Here is a 15,127-nt window from a genome sequence, read left to right as displayed (position 1 = left end):
GTCTAAAATGTGTCATCGAGATGCGTAACAAAGGCGCGTTATCGGAGAGCGCACCTACACTGGTTTTTTGAGCGTTGGACTAGCCCGCGCTCAGGTGCCAAATAGAATAATTAGGACCCTTTTTTGCAGGTAAGTAGCACGTGCGGTTTTACTTGAACAATAGACAATAGGATAAGCCTTCGGGCTCTACTAGAAAGCTACAAAGTATACGTACCAGCTCGCAGAGCTCGTCGACGATGTCTCGCACGACGGTAGCGCAGCGCGTGTTGACGACGCGCTCGGCGCCGCCCGGCAGCCGGTACAGCTGCCGCCGCGCTGACCGCCCCGCCGACACCGCTGTCACCTGCGAAGGTCATGAGTAATCAGGGAGGCAATGTGATACACACGTTAGGTTAACCAAATAAAGTTCAAAATCCTAAAAACTAGAGATGCAACGGATAGTTGTTTGGCCGGATACCGGATATCCGGCCTGGACACTGGCCGAATATCCGGTATCCGGCCGCCGGATATTCGGCCGGCGGAACTATACCTATATTTTGAGTTTTGCAGGTGCGCGTCGTGCAGGTTTCGACCTGTTTCGTAGTGAACGTTCGCGCGGACACATTTCTAGGATCGTAACGAATTTTATCACTTTTAAAAGAATAAACTGATTCGATTATGACCGTGACTGTTTTTTAGATTCCATTTTTTACCCCAAAATCAAAGATATTATATAACCATAGATAGGTTATACTCATACTTGAGAAGCACAAAAAATACTTCCATATTTATTTCTGTGCCTACGAAGAAATCTTTTATTTTAATTAATTTTCTCATTTCATCCATCTTTCTCACACTCGCTGTTAAACATAAGGTCGTCTCTTTCTCTTTCGGTGTACGGGAGCTCGTTAGCACGTGCACATTTCTCGCTTGTCCAGCCGCGACTACAGGCAACTTGTCCAATTTGTCACAAGGTAAGCGCTTCAATTTTGGAACGCCTATTCGCTAGGTGCACGACTGGTGCTGCCCTCATTTTGGCAGACTTTCTACGTTAAATCTTATGGAGTAAAATTAGTTCAAGCGGCTGCCGCTAGTACTAATGTCAGACATTCCATAAGATTACCTGTGTTTGTGACGATCAGCGCCACTTCCCCCTCCACCGACTGCGCACCTTGCCAATAACCTATCTTGAGTTATAAATCATTGGGTTAACCAAATAAAGTTCAAAATCCTAAAAACACTGTATTTATGGACACGTGACATGAGTATATCAGGTAATCAATGACTCTCATGAGTTGGTTTGGCTTTCTTTACTTTGGAAAAGTGTAGGTAAAGTGTCATTCAATAGAACTTGCTAACTATGTAAACAAAAGTTAGTAGTAAATTGACATTCAGTGTCAATTTTAGTATGGCGGTTTGTTTACATAGCAAGTTCTATTGAATGACACTTTAGCTCTGGGAAACCAATTTAAAATTTATTTAAATTTTAATTTAATGTTACACAGGGAAATGTGTCCTTACCTCCTCAACACTAGGTACATTCTTGCGTCCACCGCAGCGGAGCGTCTTCCTCAGGTTAGCGAGGCACACAGCTGCAGTGCCTTGGCACGGCCGCCGCCGGTCCGCCGCCGCGGCTGACAGGTATTCCACTAGGAACGGCCTGGAAAAATGATTTAGCATTATTGCTATTGTCTAAGTCAGTAAACTAATATGTATTTAGACAATCCAGATTCGTAACAATTTCAGTTTTAACCATAAGTGCACACGGGACCCGGAAGGGCTATCTATCTTGGCCCCCAAACTCTCTTGTCCCCTGCGACCTGCTCCTCATAGGTTAAAACAGCCCTCATTATCAGCCCACTTTAATTATCATTATCAACTTATATATTGTATGTATAGTTAACTTATGTATGTATGTATGTATAAACTCTTTATTGTACAAAACACAAATTTATGGCACTTATGTATAGTCACATGTCTTCTTTGCATTCCAATCGTTCCAATTCGAAACAACAATCTTCCTCGTTTTATCTAGTTGGTTGAGGCGTCGTCGTGTAGGTGTCGTCCTTCGTTAGTGCTACTGAATGTTCCACCTTCACTTTACACATATTTAGTTCTAAAGAGACTGTAAAAAAAGGATAAAGACCTTAAAGTATCAGAGCAGGTGAAGTAGGCGGCCAGGATGGACATGAGCCGCCAGGCGCGCTGGCAGGAGTCGGGCGCCGCGGACCGGTTAGAGGTGGTTTGCTTCATTAGCTGACAGTACACCTCGTCGCGAAGTTCTGGTACTGAATGGCAGTGCTGCATAAAAAAATAGTGTTATTGTATATCAGATATCCTAGCGACTTAGCGAAATAGACTGGACGAAAGTTTTGCGTTTCGAACACATATTAACTCAACATTTATGGGCCACAGGCCTGAATTAAAGGAATATTTTAATTTAATTTAATTAAGTTAATATGTGGACAAAAGTTATCAGAATAAAATCTACGACTGACAACTTACGTAGGATTAGGAGGAAATAATGATGAGAACTGAGACCTACAGTGCTTAATAAGAGTTTGCGCTTAATTAGCCTCAACCATAGAGAAACAAATAAAAAATGCCTCAACTAATTGTGATACATGGTTGAAAGAGCAACAAGTATCTGTCTGACTCTGTACATACAACATAGATCTTCCCCAAGGATCGTCAATTTAATCGACAAGACTCCAGTTAGTGAACGTACACTCCAGCTGCCTCGGCTACTTTGATCAGGAAATCAGATAATTTAGTACCTAAGATGCACTTTTACCCATTAAGTGTAAAAGTATCATGTCTTTCGCTAATTAGTTAGTTACCTTTGTGGCTTGGTTAGTTACCTTTATTTATTGATAAAAATAAAAAGCTTGGCATTATAAAAATTTGCAGCGTGTAAGTTTTGTAGTATTGTTCCTTAAGTTGACAGAGTTGTGGTATTTGATAATACAAAAGGCTATAAAATTACAAACGCGTATTCCTCACGAATCTCATGATGGAAGTACTCAACAATTAGTCTAACACTCGGGCACAGAGTCCCACGTGAACAAAGAGCAATAATGTTGATTTGTATTTAAATTCAAGAAATGTTTCTCGCAGAATCAGTGAGGTGTGGATGTGAACACTTCCTCAATGACGGCGTACTTGAACTTTAAATCAGACATTTATTTTGATTAGCAAGAATATCTGCTTAATTATACATACCTGCTAGTGTTGACAAGAATGTATGCTGTTAAGGGGTTATACGAGTACATTAAAGGCGTTAGAGTGCGTGTTCAGATATTTTTGATCACCTCAATTCAGTAATCACCATAAACACTATTTAACATCAGTAAAACCCTGGTGCATAGCCCTCTAGTTCGCGTTTAAGTCCCCACAATAAGCCCGCACACATGAGCACTTGAACTCGGGCGGCGCTATCGTGAGCGTCAGGCGAAAAAGCCACGGCAACCAAGTAGCATAAACGAAGTATTTTAGAACTCACCATCAGCACTGTGTAGACGCATTTAACTTCAGTCAAATCCTGGTGCATAGCCCTTTCATTCGCGTTCAAGTCCCCGCAGTAAGCCCGCACACACGTGAAGCACTCCAAGGCCGGTGGCGCGAGCGCCGGTGGCAGGCGCAGCAGCGGCGCACGCAGCGCCGTCGCCTGCCATTTCACCACGTCGGTCTGCGCCTTCCAGGTCCATTCGTTGCGCTTTGCTTTGCTCTTGAGTGATGAGTCGGCTTTGAGGATTTCTAGTCTGAAAAGGAAAGAAAATAGTCTGAACCTCGAAATACGACAGCGCAAATAAACAGCTGTATAAGATATTGCTGATTTAGACATTTTGCAAATTAGGTACAAAAAAAACTAAATTGTGTTTGTTGGATGTGGTTGTGGATTGTGGAGCAAAGACAAAAGTCCCGAGTGTTAAAAACGTGGGCAAAACTTTTCGATTTCAGAGGAGAATAACATAATCGGTTAACATTTTGCAGTTCTTCTACCAAAAGCAATTATGATCTGTGATAATTTGTCGTTGTCACACCTTAAGCATAATAATAACTTCAAATTTGTGCCTCCTCATATGTATTATACATAGTTTACCTAGAAGCGGAACGTAATTTAAACATTCTTCAGGATTATAAATAGGAACGCACTACACCACCAACCAACACACCTGACATCTGTCAGGTCATATTAATCTTAATATTGCACCTACAATGCAATTATGTCTCAATACAAGCGTGTAGCATTTGCCGTTTTCGACATTCAAACGGATGAAGTACTCGCTTTCTTATTATTACTTAAACTAATAGCCGATTTGGGCGTGCGTTATGGACGATAAAACATCGGTACGTATTGCCTTTTATATGTTACGTCCGGATTGTGATTTAATGTATTTTTTAAAATATTCATAGCATACGTAGATTACGCAGTTAAATTTCACCGCCCATCATTCGTTTCCGTTTAAAGTAATTATCTTTTGACACTCCATTCCATTTAGATAGTAGGTAGGTACCTATCCTACTCAAAACCAATAAACGCCTTACAAAATAGTTTTATTAACCGACTTCCAAATCTCAAAGAAGGAGGTTATCAATTCGGTTTGTTTTTTTTTTTTTTTTTTTTATGTTTGTTACTCCATATCTCCGTCATTACTGGACCGATTTTGAAAATTCTTTTTTTGATTGTATGTATATGCATACAGATTGGTCCCGTTTTTGTCAAAACCCAGTTCTGATGATGGGATCCATGAGGAATCGAGGGAACTCCTCAAATCTTAAAGGCATACATATAGTGATTTTTGTGTTTTTATCAACAAATCAAGCATATACATTCAAAAACGTGACATTTGATGAAGTGGAACTGCTGATGATGATCAGAATGGAACTCTTCAACGACGCATAGTTCACGTTTGGCGATTTGTCCTCTTCGTTATGTTTCTTAAGCAAGTTAAGTTTTTAAGCCACATTTTTGTCAAGCGCGAGTTCTGATGATGGGATCCATGAGGAATCGAGGGAACTCCTCAAATCTTAAAGGCGTGCGTATAGAGATTTTTGTATTTTCATCAGAAAATCAAGCATTTTTATTAAAAACTGTCGCATTTGATGAAGTGGAACTGCTGATGATGATCAGAACAGAACTCTTCAACGACCCATAGTTCACGTTTGGCGATTTGTCCTCTTCGTTAAGATAAGATAAAGATAAAAGATAGTTTATTCAAGTAGGCATAATTACAATGCGCTTATGAACGTCAAATAAAGCTAGGTAGACCGGCTCCAACCCTACACCTCTGCCCCGAGAAGATTTAAATCCCCCCTCAATTGGAGGAGGGTATCCCAATATGGGACCGGCAACAAACTCGGCGGGACACATCTTTTCAAAAATAATTACATCTTATAATTAACATGCATTACGAGAAAATAAGGGAAAAAATACAATTTAAATTACTATAGAATTCATGCAATTATACACATAAGGTGTGTTATGTTTGTTAAGCAAGTTTAGTTTTTAAGCCACATTTCTGTCAAGCTCGAGTTCTGATGATGGGATCCATAAGGAATCGAGGGAACTCCTCAAATCTTAAAGGCACACATATAGTGATTGTTGTGTTTTTATCAACAAATCAAGCATATACATTCAAAAAAAGTAACATTTGAGGAAGTGTAACTGCTGATGATGACCAGAACGAAACTCTTTAACGACGCATATCTCGCGTTTGGCGATTTTTCCTCTTCGCTATGTTTGTTAAGCAAGTTAGGTTTTTAAGCCATATTTATGTCAAGCTCAAGTTCTGAACATGGGATCCATGAGGAATCGAGGGAACTCCTCAAATCTTAAAGGCACACGTATAGAATTTTCTGTATTTTCATCATAAAATAAAGCATTTACATTAAAAACTGTCGCATTTGATGAACTGGAACTGCTGATGATGATCAGAACAGAACTCTTCAACGACGCATAGTACACGTTTGGTGATTTCGAATTTCGACTTTGACTTGGACTGGGACCCGGACTCGGATCCAGATCCGGACTCGTACCCGGATCCGGTTCGGACCCGGACCCGGACCTGGACTCGGACTCGGACCTGGACTCAGACCCGGACTCGGACCCGGACTCGGACCCGAACTCGGACCCGGACTCGGACCAGGACTCGGACTCAGACCCGGACCTTGACCCGGAAAACCACTATAATAATAATAAATAATAAATTCATTTATTTGCGACCAACTTGGATCAATTCAATGTGTTAGTGACAGTATCTATCTTAAGGCTAATGTTAGTATAATATACAAAATGATCTACTACTAACTATATACAAATACCTATATACTATGATACTATGATACCTAAACTAAATAAACCACTATGATTACCTACCATAAAATGGTAGGTATAAAGTATGATGAGGCCAAACCCCTCCCGCTCAAACCCCCGTACACCGCACCGTATGCGGTATGCGCCGTTAAGTGGGTTAGGTTAGGTTTGAACTGCTATCCTCACAGAACCGAACAAAAGTAGGTTAGGTTAGGTTAGAACTGCGAGCCTTACAGAAACAAAATGCTACTAGAAAAGTGGGTGGTTTTACCTCCTTTTCTACATAGCGCACCATCTACAATAATCTTTCACCGGGCCGCATAGAAGTCGGTTTTTTTTTCTTAAAAATTATTGACATTCATATTATTACATATGAAGGGTACATGGAAAGAACATGTTGACTACACATTTAGTAACATTTTGAGTAATCGCGATTTTAAAATTTGGAACAATGTCAAAATGTATGTTAATTCCGTGACCAGGTTTTTTTTTAACTAAACTAAAAGTTGTGTTACATGTATTATACAGGTGGTACCAAAAAATATGTATAACTTATAGTTAATATTTGAGATAAAAATCTCATTTTCCGATAAAGTAACTGGACATGTTCTTTCCGTGTACCCTGTATATGGTATTTTAACTCTAGCTATATTATGTAATGTTACATATGTAGAGTTCGTGATCATTTTGATGCTGCATCTAAACCATGTAAATTAAATTGAATGGCAACAAACTAAGATACCTTAATGTGTATATAAATATGTATGTAATGTAGTTTTCGTGACACCAGCTATTAAGGCTATGCAATACATTACGTTTTTTAACCCAAATGTCAAGGAATAAACCTACCTACATTGACATATCAATTATGCAAAACCTCTGCAAACTAATGAATCTCGTTAATATTATGACTTGCAAATTAAATGTTAAATTTGTCTTCCGATGTGTTATTTTTATTATCTTTTTGAACTAGATCCATTTCGCGAGTGTTATGAGTTTTATTTTTAGTTTTCGTGTTGCATAATGCTCAGATATCCTACGTTTTATATTATTATCTAATAACTATAAAATTATTCCTTATTACACGTCGATGACGTAAAATGTGTTTAATGTCGTAAAGTTTTAATTTCAACATGCACAAACAGGGTAAGTACCTACCTAAAACTTTAACTAATTTAGGTACATTATTATTTTACTCTACCTTGTGTTTTAGGGGGTTCGAAGCGATATTGGAGTCAACCCAAATACGTATTTCAACCTGTAGGTAGGTACTCTAGATCTATGGATACATAATTATCTTTTAAGTATGCAACTAGGCACATATCTTTCCTACCCAAGTGGAATTTATATGATACACATTTATTTCGTAATATGCCTCAGGTATCTATGAGAGTGTGCAAAATAGGGGCAAAATTTGAGTTAAGTCACTTAACAATTTTAAAATCTCTCACAGTCCAATTATATCGGCTTCAATGGAGAATAGCGTTTCCACCAACGATATGCAAGAATGCTTAGCCAGGGATGTTTTTTAAGAAGAACCAATTGCCGCTTAGAACTGCGCTAAGCTAGGATAGGAAAATTAAGTGATTCTATTGGTTTTTAACAAACAAACACATCCTTCGGTACGCATCCTCGCAGAATCTCTGGTGGAAACGCAGCCTTATTAGGTTCCTCCTTCGTTCAATACAAGGAAACTGTTTCAGTAAATACATAGCTATTAGCAACATTACCTATTGATTATTGGTCCAGATACCTAGACTACGTCTATGCTTAACTTTGCACCGACTCGAACAGAACAAAGTGAGGGAGTGTCGTTACAACCGCCACATTTTCATAGAAATTTGACATTAATGATCACACTTTGTCATTGTAAATGTCATTCAGAGTTAGCTTGGCCCGACTCTATTTATTTATTTAAACTTTATTGCACAAAAGTAAACTTATCGTACAAAAGGCATCTTAATGCCAAAAGCATTCTCTACCAGTCAACCTCAAGGCAAAGCAGAGAGAATATCACGAATAAAGCCAATCCTACCAATAGTGTACTCTATTACTTACTCTGACTTATTCGTGGCTTCAAATTATTAATAATACCTAGAGAACACCTAGGTATCGTTGTCGACATTACAAAAACGCAGACAAAGTTAACAAAGCCAACAGGAAGCGCACGCGCATTCGATGCAAATTCACGCAGTCGCATTGTTGCGGGTACCTACTCTATAGCGGTTATTGAGTAATGCTGCAGTTTTCATAAACGTCAACAAACATCGCTAAAACAAAACGCGTGGAAAAAAATAACGTGCTGCCTATCATATCATCAGTAAAACAACATGTAGGCTCTTTTTTAACCGACTTCAAAATAGGAGGAGGTTATCAATTCGACCGTATTTTTTATTATTATCCGAATATTGGCAAACATACACGTCATCGGGGCTTTGTTTACTGCATTTTAACAGTTAACACAACACTTCCACTACACAACACGGATATGACTAAGGATCTCACAGGATGCTGGTGGCCAGCTCATCGTCGCTGGTTTCCTGCGGCACCTCGCTACCCTCGCTGGACGACAGGCTGTCCACCGAGATGTCCTGCTCGGTGTCCGCCGACCGATCACCGCTCGACACCGCCGACATCGCGCGACTGTTCGCAATCATCGATACTTCGCTCGCATCAATCGGGGAAAGTATCGAACCGGGGAAGCGATTACGGATTACGATACGAATAATTTTGCATTTCATTTCGGCTTTCAAACGTTTGTTTTAGTTCAGTCTTTAGTGATTGCGCGATGTATTACGGACTTCCTTATTCCTTTTTCTGACTTGCGTGAACTGTTATCAATGCTTTTAGTTTTCTGCCGCACCTAGGTATCTATGCCGGATAATTCATTGAATCGAACTTGTTCCGGTTTTCACCGATACGATTCATATCCGAGAATGGTTATTGTATATAATTAACCCGTGCGAAGATAGGCGTAGCGTAGCGGTATTAAACTATATAAAGCTTTTTAAATAGATACCTACAAAAACACAATGTATGAAAATGATACAGTTCCAAGTCTACATCTCAATAAACTCGCCGTAAAGTTAAGCAGAAGCTACAGTCGAGGTTTATCTAAAGTGGTTCATTCTTTGATATTCTCAGGCCAGTCATGACTTATGATTTATTCGCACATATATGTTAGGAAGAAATTTCTCTTTGTATTCAGCCTTTCGAACACCGGAAGGCACCGCTGTGACGCGCCTTTTGCAATTGAATCGTCAAATGTTCACGCAACGTTGCTCGATAATCGGTCGGTGTCGTCTTTACGTTACGCTAATTGCTTGATTAATTACAATAATTACAGATCCGACGGACTCCGCGTTAGGACAAAGCAATTAAAGTTGCTAAAACAATAATTAAGAAACTTTTACTTCAGGTTGTTTACATAAGGTTTAATGACACTAAAAATGCATTCTAGTGTTTAAAAATTATCCTAAAAAGTCTTTATCAGTATCACGGTCGTTTATGTTCCCTATACACTTTAACTAGTCGCTAGGAGGTGTATTTTATTGTAAATACGACTGTGTTTTACTAATTTGTTTGCCGGACACGGACGTAACACTTGCCGAACTAATCCATGAAAATCGCTCATAAATGCGGACACCTTTTTACCAAAAAACTTATATCACAAAATAAACACTCGGTAAAAGAACGATTTGATGGAGGGAAAGCGTACACTCGACGTTCACGCGATTCATGCTCGAACACTCGCGTTAGGAAACTGACGTACGAATATCGGCACTGGAGAGTAGGTACCAGGGTAGCAGGAGTGTCGGGATACTTGCATGTAGTGCTTCAGCCTGCAGAGCGCTGCGCACGGCATGGTGGGCGCCCCGCGACTGTCCCTCGACGACCTCGGGAGCACCACGTTCCACCCGAATGATGTTCCACGCACAACTAACCAGGGCTGCCGCCGCAGTTTTTCCGAAACGTTTTTATGGCGCATTGTCTTTTCGTTTCAATGCAGCTGACAAAACTGTTGCTCAAGATTCTCATTACGAAAAACGTAGCATTTTGTACAATTAGGTCAGTAGATGTGCCCGTACGTCGGCTACTGTGGGCCAGTGAATTGTTATGTTGGCTAATCTTGGTTTCGATCTGACAAATGATTTGATGTGACTTGTATGAATGGGTTGCTTCATGTGTCACGAAAATTACGCTATTTGTATAAATTGAGATGATATCACTGTTGGATTCGAACCTTTTTTTATAATTAGTCTTCGATGGGTAATCTGAGAAAATTAATCAGTACGAAAAAGAAGATCCATAGCAATCGGCGATTGCTCACCTATTTTATCGATATGACTTGGACAAGATGATGTTTTCCAAGAGTAAGACTTCGCTTTAGGAACAGAAGGAGTAGTTTCGTTTCTGTTGAAGTCAACAGTCAGCATAATAAACTGCTACGTCACTAACCTACACCTGCCGAAGTATAATTTTCTGATTGCAAGACACAAAACGCCAACAACCTGTGTTTTGACGACCTGTCTTGCCTATAGTCGAGTCGGTAGTGACGCTGCCTATGAAGCCGATGGTCCTTGGTTCGGATCCCGGTATAGGCAGTTATTTGTGTGATGAGCACGGATGTTTGTTACCGAGTCCTGGATGTTTTCTACGTATTTAAGTATAGGTACATTAATTATATATATCGTTGTCTAAGTAATCACAACACAAGTCCTCTTGAGCTTACCGTAGGGCTTAGTCAATATGTGTAGAATGTCCTATAATGTTTAAATTTAATCAACCACAACCCTGAAAGAGAAACAGCAGTCGCAAAAACGCGAGTAGAGTGTACATTCCTAGAGCGAGCAGTATAGCGACGCATTCAATGTAAATAGTCGTGGAAACGACGGGCAATTAGACACGACGCGCTTTGTCGGGGTACTTATAAACATATCTATGATATAAACATATAATAATGTATAATAAACTGTCGTAATATATATTATATACGCACTATTTAATTACTGTATGTAATGTCTTTCCTTCGTCAGTCAGTTTTGGACAAGACTGAAAAATCAAAATATTTCAGGATAACTGAAATCTATGTCATAATCTACAATATCTACATTGACGCGCTAAGACAGGTGCAGTCTTTAACTATAACTACCATTTAAGCAAGCTAATCGTACACATAAGTTTCCAGGTTACGAGTAGTATTAAAAATTCACAACAAAATATAATAACATTACATAAGTTACCATAAGTATTAAGGTACCTATGTACATTACATACTAAATAAGGTATGTCTTGTAATAGTTGGCTTTAAAAACCGTTTAAGCAATTTACAAAGTGAAACAATCAACATAAAAGTAACGCAGTAGCCGACATATGCTATTATTTGTAGAGCAACGTGTCGTAGTATTTTTTTTCTGATCATCACTTTTGGTTACGCAAGTAATTGATATAAAGAATAATGACACAAAACAGAAATCGAAGGCGCCGAGCAATTGGGATAATGACTACGAGTGAGAGGTCGTTACATCCACTGTTATAAAGGAATTATGATGTGATGTGTAAAGCTTACACTAAATTGGTGTTTGTAGCGTATGCCTAGGTATATCGTTACGTAACACGTAGGGAAATTAGAAATTTTGAAATTACCTATATGTTAGGCGTAGGTACTTATATATGTTGAAAATTAACATAAATTACATTGCATTATACTGCTATATGTAACTATCGAGTATAAACGTATCGAAAGTATCGAGATATTAGTGACTGTTTAGAGTCCTACGTTAAATGAATTAATGCAATGTGCACCTCTAGTTTTTTTTAATATAGTAAAAAATTGCACAAGTTTTAATACTATTTTAATTGCTCTCGAGTGTAATTAGATTCCTCAAAAAGTCGATGTGCCTCAGTTGGCAGACATATAGGTTTAGGTTTAAGATCATTTATTCTCATAAGAATTTTACAATTCACTTGCGAGATAAATACAGAACAGTATATTAAATTTCGTTTAGAGCGCACAAATACATAAATACTTAATTTAACTTAACTAAAACAGGTTACACACATTAAATATTAATTGGAGATCAAATCTGTTTGGATTCCAGGGCACCGCGAGCGTGACCGCAGACTGCGCGGCGCGGGCGCATCAGTTTCCGCGCAACACTGCAACCAGGGGCCCGTTTCTAAAAAGCTTGTAACTTGTAATACAAGTGGAAGTCCCTTTCTAACAAACGCTATTAAAAAGTGACATCCCCTTGTATCACAAGTTACAAGCTTTTGATAAATGGGCCCCAGAGGGCCTATCTACCGCGAACATCGACAATCGAAGCTTCCTTTGTCTCTTTCTATTGCAATACGAGCGACAAAGAGGTATAAAGTAATAAGGGCTTATTCCAATAACCGGAGACTTTTTTTACGCTACGTTCTTGAGAAACGAACTAAAGGGTTGACATATAAATGTCGGCGGCCGATCGTAAGATCAGGCAGATCGTAAGGTTCCTGTGTAATGTTTTGACGATAGTGACATTAAACCAATATATAGGTAGGATAGGTTCGTTAGGTTGCTTTAGATGCCCAAAGGGCAAAAACTGCCCAGAAATAACAGCCCCGCCTAGCGGGGCTCCGTCGACTCAGGGAACGGGTCAAAGACTTTCACGTTTCACGATATGCCTAGGAATTTCACAATATGCCTGATCTTACGATCGGCCGCCGACATAAGTAAGACTCTACTGAAAAGATTCTTAACAGTAAATAATTAAGTGGTATTTTACATCTGGAGTGGTCGCAAAAAAAACTGTAAAACGTCAGTTCGTACATCTTATTTTGAAATAAAGTCCACTATTGGTTGTGTGAGTGCTATCGAATTTATTTTATTCGTAAACACACATATACCTAAGAAAATAGCCTGTTTTAAATCGATCCAGATTCAACATAAATATCAATAGGTAAATGAAACATTGAATATATGCATTAGCGTGTAAAATGGTCGTTCAGCATTACCAACGGAGACTGTGATGAAATGCCGACTCAAAAAGCGCAGCGGCAAGGCGCCATGAATCATCAATAATTTTCACCTCAGCAGCTCGAACAAGGGTACTTTGATTCTTAAAAACAGTGAGCAAAATGCGATTTTGCTCACTGAGTGAGACAAAATGACATTCAAGTGACCTTTATTGTCAAATGTCATTTCAACATGCGGGGTCTAATAAAAGTTCGAAATACTTGGGTTCTATTATCTCTGTCCCTTTCACACTGTTAGCAAAGAAACAGACAAAAAAAAGTTAAAACGACATTCAACGGTATATTCACGGTTTATAATAGACCCCCGAAAAACTTCAGACCGCATCGTTCCAAACCACGTACGAGTATGAATTCTTAATAATTAATAAATAAAAATAAAGTTTAAGATTTCATAAAACCTGATAAAATACTATATTTTAGGTATTTTATTGTACAATTAAAATAACGAACTCAAAAAATACACAGATCATCACGCAAAATTAATTATTTTACTTTTAAGAATTTCTACCATAGTTGACAAATAGTACGTATCCGCAATTCGGACCGTATCTTACAAAGATTTTTTTTGTTGTCAAAGTTGGCAATTGAAGTGTCAGTTAATGTTTGTTATTTCTATATTATTTTACTGGAATTTATTATTACGTTTTGTTTTTGTGTTCCATTGCGGTAATTAAACTTAATTGTTTGTATATCTTAAGAAAACATGAGTGCAGGTATTAAGTGATGAAGAAGGATTACATTTTTCAAGTTGTCTAATAGGTATGTTCTCACTGCGCTGAGGTGAAAAATGTTGTGTACTACACGAGATCAAAGTTATTTACATCTCGTGCGCTTTTGAGTCCCTTACTACGCTCAAGATTCTAAATTAGATTCACTCGCTACGCTCGTGAATCTATTATAGAATCTTTCGCTTGCACGGGACTCAAAATAAGCACTCGAAGAAATATCAAACTTTGATCACTTGTTGTACAAATAACTATTGCATACCCGGTGCAGTGAAGTATCAATCTTACTCTTTCGCTCGGCCGGCTGATTTTGTTTCTTATCTTTACTATCTTCAGCATTTTATATGAATGTTTATAAATAATGAATAACACTATTAAGCTATCGACATTATGGGTCGACTTCGTTCATTGCTTACTAAATAACGTAGGTTCACCACGATTTTCTAACTAAATACCTAATGCGATTTACAGCCGTATTCGAACAATAAGATACGTCAAATATTAGATATTGATCGGATATGTCAGTGTCAAACAAGTGTCAAAAGTGACGTTTCTTATTGTTCGAATACGGCTGTAGTTTCTCAACGGATGTACAATATTCTTTTATTCAATTAGGGTCTTAGGTTAGGGTTTTACAATGTGAGTATTAAAGTAAAATATAAAAACACAAAACATTACAAAAAATATATAAACACATTATAAAAAACCTAACCTAGGGTGCAATATTTATTATTAAATTTATTTCCCTTAGAAAAACGCATCCTGGTGTAGGTATTTTAACGGTTGTGCAAACGATATTTAATTCATTACAATTAAATCTCGGTCCATGCATTTATTCATGCCAAACTGCGTCATGGATGATGTCCGCTCAGTTTCCGCTCAGGATGCGTAGCCAACATGCTAATCGTTTACGCTCCGTAGCGAACTGCTACTGTCACACTAATATGGAAGAGTGATATAGATAGACTACCGTATCGTTCGCCACGGATCGAACGATTGTCATCTTGGCTAAGCACTCGACGCTCGTTGGCTTTTTTATCCCGCAAATGCGCCTATTATTATGCCTTAATCACTTTAGAGTCTGTGCGGA

At 38.6% G+C, this 15,127-nt stretch overlaps 1 protein-coding gene across 1 annotated transcript in view; it reads right to left on the bottom strand.

The window, feature by feature from the left end:
- The window catches only part of LOC134651210 (unconventional myosin-XV), a 127,588-nt gene that overhangs the window by 4,956 nt on the left and 107,505 nt on the right, over window positions 1-15,127 (bottom strand). The window contains exons 24-27 of the mRNA XM_063506279.1: window positions 3,482-3,740; window positions 2,126-2,280; window positions 1,501-1,639; window positions 215-343 (exon numbers count right to left, since the gene is read on the bottom strand). Of these exons, the coding sequence (XP_063362349.1) occupies window positions 215-343; window positions 1,501-1,639; window positions 2,126-2,280; window positions 3,482-3,740 (682 nt within the window). The remainder of the gene's footprint in view (window positions 1-214; window positions 344-1,500; window positions 1,640-2,125; window positions 2,281-3,481; window positions 3,741-15,127) is intronic.

The sequence above is a fragment of the Cydia amplana genome, chromosome 9 (assembly GCF_948474715.1).
Source record: "Cydia amplana chromosome 9, ilCydAmpl1.1, whole genome shotgun sequence".
NCBI lineage: Eukaryota > Metazoa > Arthropoda > Insecta > Lepidoptera > Tortricidae > Cydia > Cydia amplana.
This window is presented reverse-complemented; position numbering and strand designations above follow the sequence as displayed.